General features: G+C 52.7%; 2 protein-coding genes across 4 annotated transcripts in view; one reads left to right on the top strand and one right to left on the bottom strand.

The window, feature by feature from the left end:
* Nucleotides 1–14470, top strand: part of Igf2bp1 (insulin like growth factor 2 mRNA binding protein 1) — a 282681-nt gene that overhangs the window by 191882 nt on the left and 76329 nt on the right. The gene's annotated exons all lie outside the window — the stretch shown is intronic.
* On the bottom strand, nt 137–9578 carry Phospho1 (phosphoethanolamine/phosphocholine phosphatase 1). 3 transcript variants are annotated; one of them, XM_050157102.1, is made up of 3 exons: nt 9386–9578; nt 3368–3479; nt 137–1664 (listed from the first exon to the last, which is right to left on the bottom strand). In XM_050157102.1, exons 2-3 carry the CDS (start codon nt 3410–3412, stop codon nt 906–908), a joined length of 804 nt encoding a protein of 267 aa, XP_050013059.1. In that variant the 5' UTR covers nt 3413–3479; nt 9386–9578; the 3' UTR covers nt 137–905. The 3 variants fall into 3 exon arrangements, with proteins under 3 accessions (XP_050013059.1, XP_050013060.1, XP_050013058.1); XM_050157103.1 differs by lacking the exon at nt 9386–9578 and adding an exon at nt 7454–7644; XM_050157101.1 differs by lacking the exon at nt 9386–9578 and having other exon boundaries at nt 137–1767.

Genomic DNA, 14470 nt, shown 5'->3' with positions numbered 1-14470 from the left:
CTCTTGCCTGCGTTCAGTCTGGGCTCCTCAAGCCTCCCCCACTTAAATGCAGCTGAGAGCAAAGGGCATCACTCTCGCCCCTCCCTCGTTCGTAAGAGATGAGTCACTTGGACCCCCTTCACCTCCTTTATAGGTCTGAAACACCAGAAGGGGAGGGGCTTGTGTTTCCCTGACTCTGCTTAAAAACATGGCTTTCTGTTCCATAAGAGCGGAGAGGGGTGCGGAGGACGACTTTGGTGAAGTCCCTAGTCTCTTGCTTGTAGTTGAGGACGGAGTGAGAGGATCTGTCACACTCTCCGAGGTCATTGGTTGGTTCTACCTCGTTCCACCAGCAGGAGGCGGTTGCTTCCTCTGGCTTTTTCTTCCTTTGGGGGTAACCGGCATGGGCGGGGGGAGGGGGGAAGGAAGCCAGGCGCAGCCAGCGCAGCGGTAGTGTAGGGTTGCGGTGGCTGAAGCGAGAACAAGGATGCCTAGGAGCTGTCTTCCTAGAGCATCACGGGTCTGCGCGAGGAACCCGGTGCTGGCATGCGAATTGGGGGATCCTGAGTCCTTCTGAGAGAAGACCGATTAGGGAAGGTTACGCAGCCGAAGCAGCAGCTAAAGTAGTGGGAGATGCTCTTTCTCCCAACCGCCAGGAGCCCCTTCCTCTCAGTTCGAGGGACACTGCCTGCCTTCCAAGGGGTGCTCACCACTCCCTGGAGGGGAGGCAGCTGAGCTATGATAACTGCATAGATAGGGACGGCTCTTAACCTCCACTCCCAGCCCACAAGAGAACAAAATTCCAAAACTGCCCAGAGGAGCGTAGTGAAGAGGGGGAAGAAGTAAAACCAGGTGGTCTTAACCAATTCCCAGTCCTGTCCCCGCTCTGCCGGTTCTCCCCGGGGACCTCTTGCAGGCGATGGTCTTCAGCACATCTTCAGCACCTGTTGTAGATGTTGGCGCACGTCGGCCGCTGTTTCCCAGGGCACCACGTGAGCTCGGAAGGAGCTGGGCTCGGCCTTCTGTGCCTCTTGGATGAGGCGGTGCATGGGGTAGCCGCGGCGCGGGAAGGCCACGTCCCCGCCCGCCAGCAGCCCCATGGGGCAGAAGTCATTTGCACCGTCACCCACGTAGAAGAGGCGCTCGAAGTGCACGCCATCGCGGGCCCTCTCACGCAGGTATTCACTGAGCACCTTGTGCTTGCACATGTTGGCAGGGCAGCGGGAGCAGCTGTGCGTGTGGAAGGGCCGCAGCGTCAGCAGTCCCCGCGCGTCCGGCCCGGACGGGTTGCTGAGGATGCGGCGGAATAAACTGTGGTGGCCAGCGGCACGCAGGGCACTCTCCACGCCAAAGGTGTTGGCATCCGAAATGAGAATAACCTCGAAGCAGGAGCCCTGTTTGGCTACGAACTGCAGCAAATCACCCATGCCCGGCGACAGGGGGATGGTCTCGTAGACAGCGCGCAGGTCCCGGGGCCGCACACCCTGCTCACCCAGGTACTTGAAGACGCGCTGCATGTACTCATTGTAGTAACCTTCGCGGTAGGTGGCACGCAGGCTCTCAGGTAGCTGCTGACCTGGCGCAGCGCGCACGATCGAGTCGTCGCTGTTTTCGTCCACGATGGTCTCATCGAAGTCGAAGGTCAGGAGGAAGCGAGGCGCGCCGGGCGCAGCCATCCTACCGTCCTGGGAGCAGGGGGAAGAGGAGCAGGAGGAGGGGGCAAACGAGAGGCGGCCGGGAAGAGCCTGGTTAGCGGGCCACAGCCAGGGTCGCTGGCACATCCAAGACCTGAGGAGGACCCAAGGCTGGTTAAGTTGGAGACGGAACCAATGTGTGGCCCATACCCCGCCGTCCCTTGCCTGTCTCTCACTTAATCGTGCGGGGGCTGACGCAAGGGGGGGGCATACTAGTCGTTAAGCCAAAGACTTGCTTGGTTTCCATTTCTGCTGCTCTCATGGGGTCCCTGGGGTTTAGCAAGTCAGTTTAGGAGGAGGGAGGAGTCATTCCTTAACTAGGTTGGAGATTTCTGGTGGCCTGTGTGGTGGGTGCAGGCAATCCGCTGCTCTAACTCAGCAGAGTAGAAGCAGAGAGAATCATTCATGTGCCTGGGGGAGCAGCCTTCCTTCCCTTTGTGGCATCGAGGTCTAATGGAGCAGTTAGGCTCCAGGAAAAGCCATTGGCATCACTAAGGCAGGTGGGCAATGAGTGTCAGGTCTTTCCTGGGGCCTGGATGTCAGCTATAAGTGCTTGGGAGGCCAGGTTCTGGACCTTCCTAGGTCCTGGCCAGAGAACTAGATTTTAACCCTTGAAATTACGAGGTAAGTATGTAGACCACACAAGACCCAGGGAGGCTCTTTGGGAGCTTCCACCCAGATGGCACTGGGCAGGGGGCTAGGGATGAGACATAGCTCCTCCAAGGAGTTTAGGGCTCATCACTAATCACTTGCCAATTCCCTGGGAAGAACGTGTCAGCGGGTGGGGTTTCTGCCAGAGTCCGAAGCAAGCAGGCAGCAGGAGAAGCAAGGTGGCTTAGGGAGGTGGGAGCTCCCCTCGCCAGGCCACGGCATACCTGGGAGACAGGCAGGGGAAAGGAAAGAGAGCAGCTGTGGCTAAAAAGGCAGAGGGAGGGAGGGACTGGCAGCTAGCTGGAGGGGATTGTTTGGGAAGAAGTTAGGCAGGGGAGGGTAGACTGCTGGAGTAAGAACTCTAGGAAGTGAGTCTTTGGGCAAAGGGGGAATAGCCTAAGAGAGGATGGGGGCACAACGGGAGTATTGGGGCACAAAGAAAGGCAAGCACACCACACGGACACAGCAGGAGCCCCCATCTACACATTCCTGACCCCTTTGCCAGTAGAGTGACTGGTATCGACCATCCTGCCTGCCTCTCTGCCTGGGCTTCCTGTCCCAACTTGCCTGCATGGAACCTGGTTTGCTGTCACACGCTAGCACCCATTTCTTTCTTTTTAAAGAGAGGGTCTCACGTAGCTCAGGCTGACCTCAAACTGGCTGTGTAGCTGAGGATGAACTTGAACTCATGATCCTCCCAGTGCGGAGGGAACAGCTACATCCCAAGCCCTCCCCCACTATTCCTTCCCATGGCTTTGTAAGACAACCACGGTTTATGTCATTTCAGAGCTGGGACTGGAACACGCTCCCTGACTCCCTGAGGGAACTATTCCTTCCACTTTATCCCGCCCCCCCCCTCAGTAGTTGCCTGGAGTTTACCATCAACCTGTGGGGGTGTCACAGTGGCACCAGGACCCACACCAGGGAAATGTCCAGGGATTCACCAGTGGAGAGAGAGCAAATCTAAAAGGGACTGGAAGGGGCTCCTATCTCAGGGTGGAAAAGTTGGGGCTGGAGGCCTCATCCTGAAGGACCCCACTTACCCTAGACAGGCATCGCAGGCCAACAGCTGGAAAACACCCGCTCATTGTCCGTAAATTACCCTGGGCTCCACGTCTAGAACCTTAGTTGATCTCAAGCCGTCATCCACAACTCCTGGGAAAACAAACAGAAAACCGAGAAAATCCCACCAAAGTCCGCAGCTGCCCATTGGAGCGGGTTGTCGCAGCATTTGGGAGGGGAGGCAGAAGCAGGCGCATCTCTTGAGTGTGAGGCCAGCCTGATCTACATCGTGGTTCCAGGACAGCCAGGGATATGTAGAGAGACCCTGACTCTGTTCCATCAAGCACACGAGCCATTCCCACGTTCTCAGCAAGAGCAAGATCTTAAAAGCACACCCAGGCCATGCTCCTTGCTTTTAACACCCCTGGCCAGTTCCCAGACTCACTTATCAGAGAGGTGGCAAAGAGCATTCCTGCAGATCCAGACAGGGTAAGGGACTTGCTCAAAAAGTGGCTGAGACTTTTCAAAATCAGACTCAGAGGCTGGTCCAGGCCTTCTTTCTTCAGTATGACCTTTGCCCACACAGGAGCAGGGCATGCCATAGTTTACCAATCACCTTTATTCCCAATCACACTCACGGTTCACGGGACCCACGAAGGCAGAGAACAGGGATTAACTCACTTCCTAGAGGCTGTATTGTTTAAGCAATGTGGCCCTTGGCTCACAAATGCTTTCACCACTTTCTAGAGGCTGAGGGCCTTGGGCTCTACATGAGATATGAGACTTACTTCTGGCACTCCCTTGCACAGGGGTCTCAGCAACCGGACAGGCTGAACTCTCTAGAAGAGTTTAGGTGGCTGGGCCTGATCTTTTGATTGCGGCCTTCATCAAGTGCAGCTACACAAGAAACCATCTACGGCTTCCAGTGCCTCCCTACTCCCCTACCTCTTCACCCCCAGACTGAGAGACTAGAGAGAGGACAGCCCCTTAAACTTAGATATAGCTTGGAATTGGAAAGAATACCAGAGAAATGATAGCAAAGATCTGGCTGGTTGCTGCCCTCTAGTGGCTACAACGGGTAGCACGGTTAACCCCGACTGTTAAGGTGACGCTCCCTGACCATCCAAGAGCAGCAGAGAGGCAACTGCCTCCCGAATAAACTAGGGAAGGACCAGGGAGACACAGGCACTGGGACCGTCTTTATAGAGATGAGTCACTGGCTACCCTCGCTTTCTCACAGCAAAGATTTTCAGCAGAGATGGGAAGTAACTTTCAGTGCCTGCCGCCCCCACACCCATAGCTGGTAATTGGAAGGGGGCTAAAGATCACTAGCAAAAGTGGCAGTGTCTGGGGGAATTCAAATTCAAATCCTGCTGAGATAGGGGAAGAAGGGGATGGGATAAGGGAATGGCATGCAAAGGATGTTAGGGGAACTGTCGCGGTGCCTGTCACAGAACCCTGGCTGATACAACCTTTGTCCCAGGACAAGAAGCAGAGGAGAAAGGTCAGGGGTGCCACACCCATTGTAAAAAGCAGTCTCAAAGAGAGGGACAGCATCAGGCATGAAGAGGAGCAAGGGGCAGATACAAAGATACAAACCGCGTGCCAGCAGCCACACAGACCAGCTTTCTTCTCTCTCATTCCACTTCTCCTTTCCCTCCCTCCTTTCCATAACCAGGATCGACCGTTGATCTTTACAGCATGCCCTTAATCCAGTGTTTTGTTTTTGTTTTTTAATTTTGAGACAGGGTCGTCCAATATGGACTTGAACTCAGGCTCCTGAGTACAGGAACTGTAGGCACGTAATAAACACCCTGCCCTGCTAAGATAAATTTTCATCTCTTGGGCGAGGGGGGGGATGGTCAATTACTTGCCTGTCTTCCTCTTAAAACACTATAGTAATCTTATGCTCCAAACCTCTCATGTCTCATAGTAGTAGACACAGTTATGTTTTTACCTAATACTAGTGAGCATTTATGAAAATCTTCAATTTTGTTTTTGAGACAGGGTCTCACTACCTAACCCTTGGCTGGCAGGTCTGCAACTCTCTATGTAGACCAGACTGGCCTCAAACTCAGATCCGCCTGCCTCTACTTCCCAAGAGCTGGGATTAGAATCCAGCACTGCCTCTCCTGGTAATCTTGTTTCTTTTTCTATCTGCAGCACAGACAGACAGGCATTCTGGGTTTCTCCCCAGAAACTAAGGCAGCCTCACAGTGACAGCCCATCCCTGCCCTATGGCAAGGGAAGTACATATATCTAGTTATTATTTGGCTTCATGATGTTTGAAAAGACCACGGGCAGTTGCCTGGCCTGGTGATGCAGGAGAATCTGAGTTAAAGACAAAACAACCACACACAAAAGTCACTCACTTCTGACAGGTTTGTATGATGATAAAATCCTGTGTGGTGAGCAGGGCGGTGGTGGCACACACCTTTAATCCCAGCACTCAGGAAGCAGAGGCAAGCAGATCTCTGTGAGTTCAAGGCTAGCCTGGTCTACAGAGCGAGTTGTAGGACAGACTCCAAAGCTACAGAGAAACCCTGTCTCAAAAAAAAAAAAATCCTGATAGGTGCTGGACAGTGGTGCTGTTCACCTTTAATCCCAGCACTCAGGAGGCAGAGACAGGAGGATCTCTGAGCTCAAGGCCAGCCTGGTCTACACAGCGAATTCCAGGACTCCAAGGAGAAACACTGTTTGGACCCTGTCTCAAAAAAAAAAAAATCCTGATAGGTGCTGGACAGTGGTGCTGTTCACCTTTAATCCCAGCACTCAGGAGGCAGAGACAGGAGGATCTCTGAGCTCAAGGCCAGCCTGGTCTACACAGCGAATTCCAGGACTCCAAGGAGAAACACTGTTTCAAAAAAAAAAAAAAACAAAACCTAAAAACAAACAAACAAACAAAAAAAACCCCGCAAAGCCAGTGTGGCCAGCAGGGTCCCTTGTGGAGAAAGGGGACAGAATCCAAGTTTCTTCAGCATGCTAGGGCAGGGAGAGGAGGCAGATTTTCTGGGGCAGAAGGTAGTTCTTTTCTAGTCCCATCTAAGATCAACGTTTGTGGCCCTGATTCCACTGATCACAGGCTCCCAGCCCGCACCCTCCCTCGGCTGACACAAATACTCTTACGTTAAATCTGTGGGAAGGTGGGACAGGTGTGTGTTGGCTTAATGTCTAAGCTTAAAATTCTCCTAATTGGGGAGAGGATAGAGCCCATAAAAAGTTTGGGGAGTTTTCCACAAGAAACATGCAGGCTGAGAATGGGGGTGAGGACTTCAGAAATATCACATTAACAACTCCCCTCTGCTTGAAGAATAAATATGTCTATCACTAGGAATCAGATCCGACAATTAAGCTGGGATTTTTGCCCTCAACACTCCCAACTTCACAAACCTCTTTCTTGTTCATTAACCCTTTATAGGGGGATAAAGAGGCCCAGAGAAGTTCAGCTAACATCATGAGCATCACACAGCATCAAAAACAGAACTCAGGGGTCTCTACTGCCTCGTGGAGAAACTATCTGAACCTCTCCGTTTGCTCCAGAGACTCTGTAATGGTCCCTGTCCTAACTAGCTAGGGAGTAATGATCTATGCCCTGGTGCCAGTGAGGAATCTGGGACTAGGTATCGCCTCTGGGGTCCCCTGCCTGGGTAGACAAGTAGAGTTTGATCTTCACTGGGTAGGGGCAGGGAGATGGCAGCTGCCGGTGGGGTAGCAAGAGAGATATTTTTAGAGGTGACTGGAAAGCAGGCACTCTGGCACACCCCCAGCTGGCGGGCACTTCGCTCTAATGCGGGCGGGGGGTGCGCAGCTCGGGGAGAAGGAGGACTTGTGGGTGGCGGGGAGCGATGATAGTCCCCGGAGATGAAGGGACACTGGGCACCATGAACCTGGGAGAGAAGGGGGCTCAGTTCTCTGTCCCAGGGATTGCCCCACCACCAAGCGCATGAAACACCCTCAAACTCTACACGGCCCCCACCCCAACATTGAGATCGCGGTCCTCCCGAAGCCCAGGACTCAAGCGGGACAGCGGCGGCTGCGCTGTCCGTCCCGGTTGAGTTCGGAGTGAAAGTAGTAGGAAGGGGGCTAGTTAAGGGATTTGGGGGCAAGATGGAGCAAGGGGTGCTTACGGGAATTGGGGGGACGCGGTCTTATCCACCCCCGGATTTCTGAGCTCCGGCTCACGCGTCCCTCCTGTCCCGAGGGACCGTGGATGATCTGCTTCTGTTCCGTCCCTTCCACCTGCCCCCCATCCCCGGGGCCGCCGCCGCGTCCCCTTTAAATGCCGGGGAGCCGGAGCTCGAGCCGCGCCGGGCGCTGCGGCAGCCGCAGCACCCGGGCCCACCGCAGTCCCCGCACGTCACAAGCACCCAGCCAATCACCGCGGCGCCGGCGCACATCAAAAGGGCGGGCTCCCCGCATGCCACGCCTCCCGGCTGTCCCCCGTGGCCGCGCGAGCGGCGGTGGGACTGGGCGGGCTGGACGGGTGGAGCGTGGTGCGTCCCGTCTGAGGAGCGTGGGTGCGGGGCACTCTCTGCGTGCGCGTGGCACTTGCGTGAGTCGCTGTCACACTGCCCGCCTCCTGCCGGGCTCGGCGTGGGGAATCTGCACGCAGTCCCTCCCTCCACCGGCCGCCGGTCCTCCCGGTTGCGGAGCTCCGCGGGACAAGCTTAGAGGCTGGAACCGCAGAGCAGCACGCCGTCCACGTGCACCGAGCTCGGTGTCCTCTGCTTTTCCGGGAGGACCCACGGCATCCCGCCGAGTCCTCGGTACCCTGTCCCCAGATTATCGGGTACTCGTGCTTGCCGGCGGAGGGGTTCTACCACCCAGCCCCGCGCGTAAACACGGAGTTGGAGAGCCAACACTGCATAGCGGTGCAGATAAAAAAAAAAAAAAACCCGCTTACTCCTAAGTCCTGAGAGTGCTTTCCCGTCCCCATCCCGCTATCGCCCTCTGGGGAGCTTTCCCATCCTTCCCTACCCTCAGGAGACGACGATCCAGAGAGAAGAGGTGAAACCTGGATTTCTCGAGCCCGTGCTATGTGAACCCCAGCAATTGACCCACGAGAAACGATTAGTCCAAGAATTCAAACACAAGAACACCTCACTTAAGCCATAAAACAAGCTCTGTGGGTGAGAAGCAGGTGCACCCAGACCTGGGTCTAGCCAGCCCTTCCTAATTCCCCCTGCTCCTGCAGCAAAGCCAGTAAACAAATTTCGGTGAACTCTGTGCAGGACAGGCTGGATACCTGAATACCAGCGCTCCGTGCGTCCACTGGTATAACAGCAGCTAGGCAGAAAAGTTGCCGACCTGATTTACCACCCCCTACCTTCAAACCCCGATGATGACTTCTCCATTGCCCCTGCTCCCTAAACCGCCAGCACCCACTCACCTTTATCCCTGATGCTTGCTGAGGTCAGAGAACAACTAGCAGGTACCACTGTAGCTTACCTTGCCAGTCCTTGTTTGGCTTTTTGTTTGTTTGTTTTTGTTTGTTTGTTTGTTTGTTTGTTTGTTTTGGTTGGCTGGATTTGAGACAGTGTTTCTCTGTAGCTTTGGTTCCCGTCCTGGAACTAGCTCTTGCAGACCAGGCTGGTCTCGAACTCACAGAGATCCGCCTGCCTCTGCCTCTGCCTCCCAAGTGCTGGGATTAAAGCCTCATGTGCCACCCCACCCGGTTTTTGGCTTTTTTATTTTGAGTCAGGATCTCTTATAACTTGTGCTGACCTCACCTACTTATACTAGGCCCGGCCCTGAACTCCCAATCCTCCTGCCTCCACTCCTTTGCTGGATTAAAGGCCCGCATCACCACACCTTGCAATCCTTCCTCTTGCAGAAGCAGTTTCAGCCCCACAGTCTGCCCAAGACCGGCTCACACAGGGTTCAGCATGTGTTCTCTGCAGGCAGTGCCCCTACCCTTTGACACTTCCTTGGAGCCCAGGCTGGTCTGGAGCTTTGCTATAGAGTCCAGAGTGACCTTCAACTCCTGATCTCCTGCCTCCACTTCCTGAGGGTTGGGATTTAAAGGCACGGGGTACTATATCAGCCCCACGGGTACTCACGGATCAGTAGGTAAGCGCTGTAAAGATCTGAACCTGTTGAGCCACGATCCAATCCAAGATGGTGCCAGTCAGGCCTATGAGGAAATCAAGGCATGATGGAGTAACTGAGCTTGCTCAGGGCCATGCTATTGAGAGATGATAGTGCTAGGGTCCCAAGCTGCCTTAGCCATGACCTCATACTGTGCCTCTCTCCTGATGTCAGTCACCCTCTCTTTTAAGTTCTCGCTCTGTATCGGTTTCACTGTGGGACTTGGGTCACCTGACTTGGCAGCGATCTCGTGGGGTGGAGAGTCATCTGAGGTGACAGAGCTTGCTCAAGTCTCTGGTGACCCTTGACTGAGTCTCCAAACAGGTCCTCACGCAGAGGTTGAGTCACTGGCCCAAGGTTCCAGTGGTAGAGCCAAGAAGCCAGGACTCCAAGGTCACAACCTGTTCTTCAGGTGACCTCGCAGGAGGGGCAAAGGTAACAGGAAGGAAGGGACAGTCCTTCCCAGGGCCCACCTGGGAGAAGAGGACCACTAATCTTTCCAGGAACCGGCTGGGTGTTGGTGTTAGTGTTTCCAGTTTTACAGAGGCAGAAACCTGGGGACATTAAGAAAGTGCCTGAGGGCACTATGTGCTCATGTAATTCTGCAATGCCGGTGACCCAAAGAGGAAAAAGATGGATGGGACCCTCAGGGACCTGGGGGCAGGTGATAGTGGGCTTAGGTGGGAGGTGTGACCAAGTGTGTCCCATTCAGGAATTTCAACAGTAAAGCAGTAGTGAGTAACCAGGACCGAAAGCCTCCCTTCCTAACTCCCATAGTCAAGCCTGGACAAAGTGGTCCATTCTGAAATTCTCAGCTCTTCCTTCCCACAGCAGTCCCTCCGTGCCACTAGCTGCTTCCAATTCACACATGGCAAAATATGTCACTTGCCCCAAGTCACAGAGCTAGGAAGTGGCCAAAGACAAGAATTGAAACCTGATGGTTTTTTACATTTATGTTTTCATTCAGGTGATTCTCACTATGTAGTCGAGGTGGCCTGGAATTCCCAGTCCTTACCAAGTCCAGCTGGGAGCCAAGCCACACCCCCGCCCCCCCAGCACACTTTGGACAGGATTTCATGAAGCTTAGGCTAGCCTTAAACATACTATGTAGCTGAGTATGACCTCCCTCTCCCTGCCTCCCCCACTTGAGTGCTAGGGCGGCTCTGTGGTCTGCCACACTGGGCTACGTAGTGATGGGGGTGGAGGCCAGGGCTTTGTGTATGTTAAATAACCAACCCCTCTTCCAGCCGAGCCTCATGCCTAGCCCTGCTCTCATTTTTTGATCTGTCTTTATTTTATTTTATGCGCATTGGTGTTTTGTCTACATGTAGACAAACTCCGTGCTGGAGTTATAGACAGTTGTGAGGTGCGTGTGGGTGCTGGGAATTGAACTCTGGTCCTCTGGAGGAGCACCCAGTGCTCTTAACTGCTGAGCCATCTCTCCAGCCCCATCACCAGCTGCATTTTTAGAAGGAAGTGCCCTCTTCTGGCACAAGAAAAAACATACCAGCCCTAGAGACAAGGAGGCTCACCGTGTGTTTTCTTTTTGTTGTTTTTCTGAGGCAGGGTCTTACTATGCAGCCCTGGCTGGGCTGGAACCCAGCCCTACGTTCTTTTTGTCTTTCTCTCCCTCTCTGTCTTTCTTACCCTCCCCCTCTCTCTCTGTATGTGTAGAGACCAGGGTCTCTTGTAGGCTAAGCCAGACTTCAACTCACTGTTCAGTTGAGACTGACTTAGGTCTCATGCTGGAACAACAGCACTAAGTCTGGCAGGAGGCTCATGTTCTTGAATAAAACACTTCCTTTTCTAAGCACGCTGAACCTACTAGTTTTGTTGTTTGCTTTTTTTTTTTTTTTTTTTTTTTGGCAGAGTTTTTCTATATAGCCCTGGCTGTCTTGGAACTCTCTGTAGACCAGGCTGGTCTCAAACTCTCTGTGTATCGGACTGTCCTGTAACTCTCTGTAGATCAGGCTGGCTTTGAACTCACAGAGATCCACCTACCTCTGCCTCCCAAGTGCTGGGGTTAAAGGCGAGCCACCATGCCCAATTAGTTTTGTTTTTGTTTTGAGACAAAAATGTCTCTACAGAGGCCTGGCTGTCCTAGAATGCACTATGTAGACCAGGCTGGCCTGGAACTCCTAGAGATAACCCCGTTTCTATCTCTGGAATGCTGGGATTAAAGGCTTGTGCCACCATGCCTGGCTCCTATTCGTTATTAGGTTGAACACTGTGAGGTTGGACATCCTTAAATTCTGGCTTCTAGAACAGCCTGGCAGAATGAGGACATCTGCTTTCGAATTTGTGTGACATCAGGCACATCGATCTCTTTGGCCCTTCTTTTTCCAGCCTGGGAGGATTATCGAAATCTTACAGGTTTTGAGGATTCGCTGTTATTTAATGGAGACCTCCTCTAGCTGCCTGGAGACTACATAGTTCCCTGGAACCCTCAGATCCCAGTCAGGTCCAGAGGACATATGGGTAGGGGCAGAGCAGGTGTGGGTGGGGCGCTCTCCTGGGCACAGGCACCGGCCTGCCTAGTCACCTAGGTCCACAACCCCAAGAGGGCATGACAAGGAGCATTTCTGCAATATTCTGACCTGAGTCCCTGGGCTCACCCAAACACACAGAAGCCTGTCTGCTACCCCGGGGCACTTGGGGCATTCCATGAGTCTGCCCTCTACCTCTACCCCCACGGAGACAACGCTGCATTTTCATCCTCTGATCGAGGCTTGTGCAGGCTTCTACACTGTGTGCTTCTCACTAACTTGGTGAACCTGTCTGATTTTGAATGGCCCATCTATGGATCCAAAGAGGCTGTCCCACGCCCACTGGTCCACAGAGGAATGGGGCAACAGCATAGCACAGGTCAGCGCTCTGATCTTCAGAGCCAGACACTTCAGAAGCTGGGAACAGTGTGTATTCTGCTATCCGTGCATCATAGCCAAGTTACGCTCGTTTGTTTGTGGTCTAATTTTTTTTTTTTTAAACAAAAACTCTTAAGAGCCCTGCATGTTCTTTCAGAGGGCCTGGGTTTGATTCCCAGCATCCACATAATCATCTGTCACTCCAGTTCTGGCCTTCACAGGCACCAGGCTTTCCATGGCACACAGATACACATGTAGGCAAAACATCCATGCTCATAAAAATAGGCACATATTTACTGTGTAGGGCGTGCGGGAAGAGGTTTTCAATAGGATACGACCCTGTCCTACAGTCTGAAGGAGACTGGACAAGAAAACAGGCCTTCCAAAGGAGCGTCAGGGAAAGCTAAGCCTAGTGGCACAGACCTGTAAGGCTGAGGCAGGATGGTGGCAAGTTCAAGGCCCAGCTGGGCTGTACAGTAAACTTAAGACTAGTCTGGGTAAATTAGCAATAAATAAATTTGTAATTTCTAGGAAGCTGGATGTGGTAGTTTGTGTCTAATCCCAGCCCTTGGGATGTGGCTGGAACGTCTTTTCAGAAGGTTTCTCAGCTGGGCAGTGGTGGCACACGCCTTTAATCCCATCACTCGGGTGGCAGAGGCAGGCGGATCTCTGGGAGTTCAAGGCCAGCCTGGTCTACAAGAGCTAGTTCCAGGACAGGCTCCAAAGCTACAGAGAAACCCTGTCTCGAAAAAACAAAACAAAACAAAACAAAAAAAAAAAAAGAAAAGAAAAACAACAACAACAAAAAGACGGTTTCTTTGTGTAACACCCCTGTCCGTCTTAGAACTCACTTTGTAGCCCAGGCTGGCCTCTGACTCACAGATAGCCTGACTCTGCCTCCTGAGTGTTGGGATTAAAGGCAACAGCGCCGCCACCGGACTAGGAATTAGCAACACTCCTTCTGCCTGATTTAAAACCGGGGACCTTTCATGCGTGAGGCAAATGTGATAACCACCACACTATAGAAAACAGCTGAGGCACAATTAATAAAAACCCAGAGACAGATATTGGGGTTTAACCAGAAAATTAAAGCAGCCGGCCACTGGCTCTCTTTATCTCAGTCTGAAAATGGTGATCCTTCACCAGCGAATCCTCAGAAGGAGACTGAGCCTGAGAGCTGTCTCTTCCCTCTTTACATTCCTCTCTAGTGCTGGGATTAAAGGTGTGTACTAATACAGTCCTGTTTCTATTGCAAACTAGCGTGACTCGGGATTAAAGGTGTGTGTCACCACTGCCTGGTCTGTATGGCTGATCGTTGTGGCTGTTTTACTCTCTGGCCCTCAGACAAGCTTTATTTATTAAAACACAAATGAAATATCACTACTGTGGAGGGTTAGAAGGTCAAGGTCATTTTGCTGAACTATCTTTTTTCTTTTGTTTGAGACAAGGCCTCACTATGTAGATCAAGATGGCCTTGAACTCACAGAGATCTGCTAGCCTCAGTTTACTGAGTCCCCAGGTTAAAGATGGGCTGGTGGTGGCTAATGTCTTTGTGTCTGGCACTGGGGAGTCAGAGGCACGTGGATCTGTCCTCAGGGAGCTGCAGTGGTGGGAGAAAAGGATTGAAGGGGTGGGAGGCAGGCAGATCATCCAGGGAAGGCAGATCCAGGCAGGGTCACTCCTCCCAGGCTGTGCAGCCTTAGCTGTCTTCCCCTTTCTGGGCTTCAGATGGGAATGGATGTACCACTGTGAACCACATTTCCCTGGAGAGGCTGCGCTAAAGGTCAATGCTTGTTCATACATTCTCCACTAATCAAAGTGGACATTATTGTTCAAGGGTTGCCTCTCCTGGGCTGACTACAGGCAAGGGCTAGAGATACGCAGGGGAAACTTTGATTTTTATTTATTTATTTATTTATTTGGTTTTTCGAGACAGGCTTTCTCTGTAGCTTTGGAGCCTGTCCTGGAACTCGCTCTTGTAGACCAAGGCTGGCCTCGAACTCACAGAGATCTGCTTGCCTCTGCCTCCTGTGCGCCATCACCAACCAGCTTTATTTTATTTTATTTATTTATTTATTTTGGTTTTTCGAGACAGGGTTTCTCTGTGGTTTTGGAGCCTGTCCTGGAACTAGCTCTTGTAGACCAGGCTGGCCTTGAACTCACAGAGATCCGCCTGTCTCTGCCTCCCGAGTG

The sequence above is a fragment of the Alexandromys fortis genome, unplaced genomic scaffold (assembly GCF_014885135.2).
Source record: "Alexandromys fortis isolate MF-2015 unplaced genomic scaffold, M_Fortis_MF-2015_v1.1 scaffold_31, whole genome shotgun sequence".
NCBI lineage: Eukaryota > Metazoa > Chordata > Mammalia > Rodentia > Cricetidae > Alexandromys > Alexandromys fortis.
This window is presented reverse-complemented; position numbering and strand designations above follow the sequence as displayed.

Excerpts from the sequence above, each read along its gene's own strand:
- Phospho1 (XM_050157101.1), bottom strand. The coding sequence starts at position 1,760 with ATGTGCCAGCGACCCTGGCTGTGGCCCGCTAACCAGGCTCTTCCCGGC.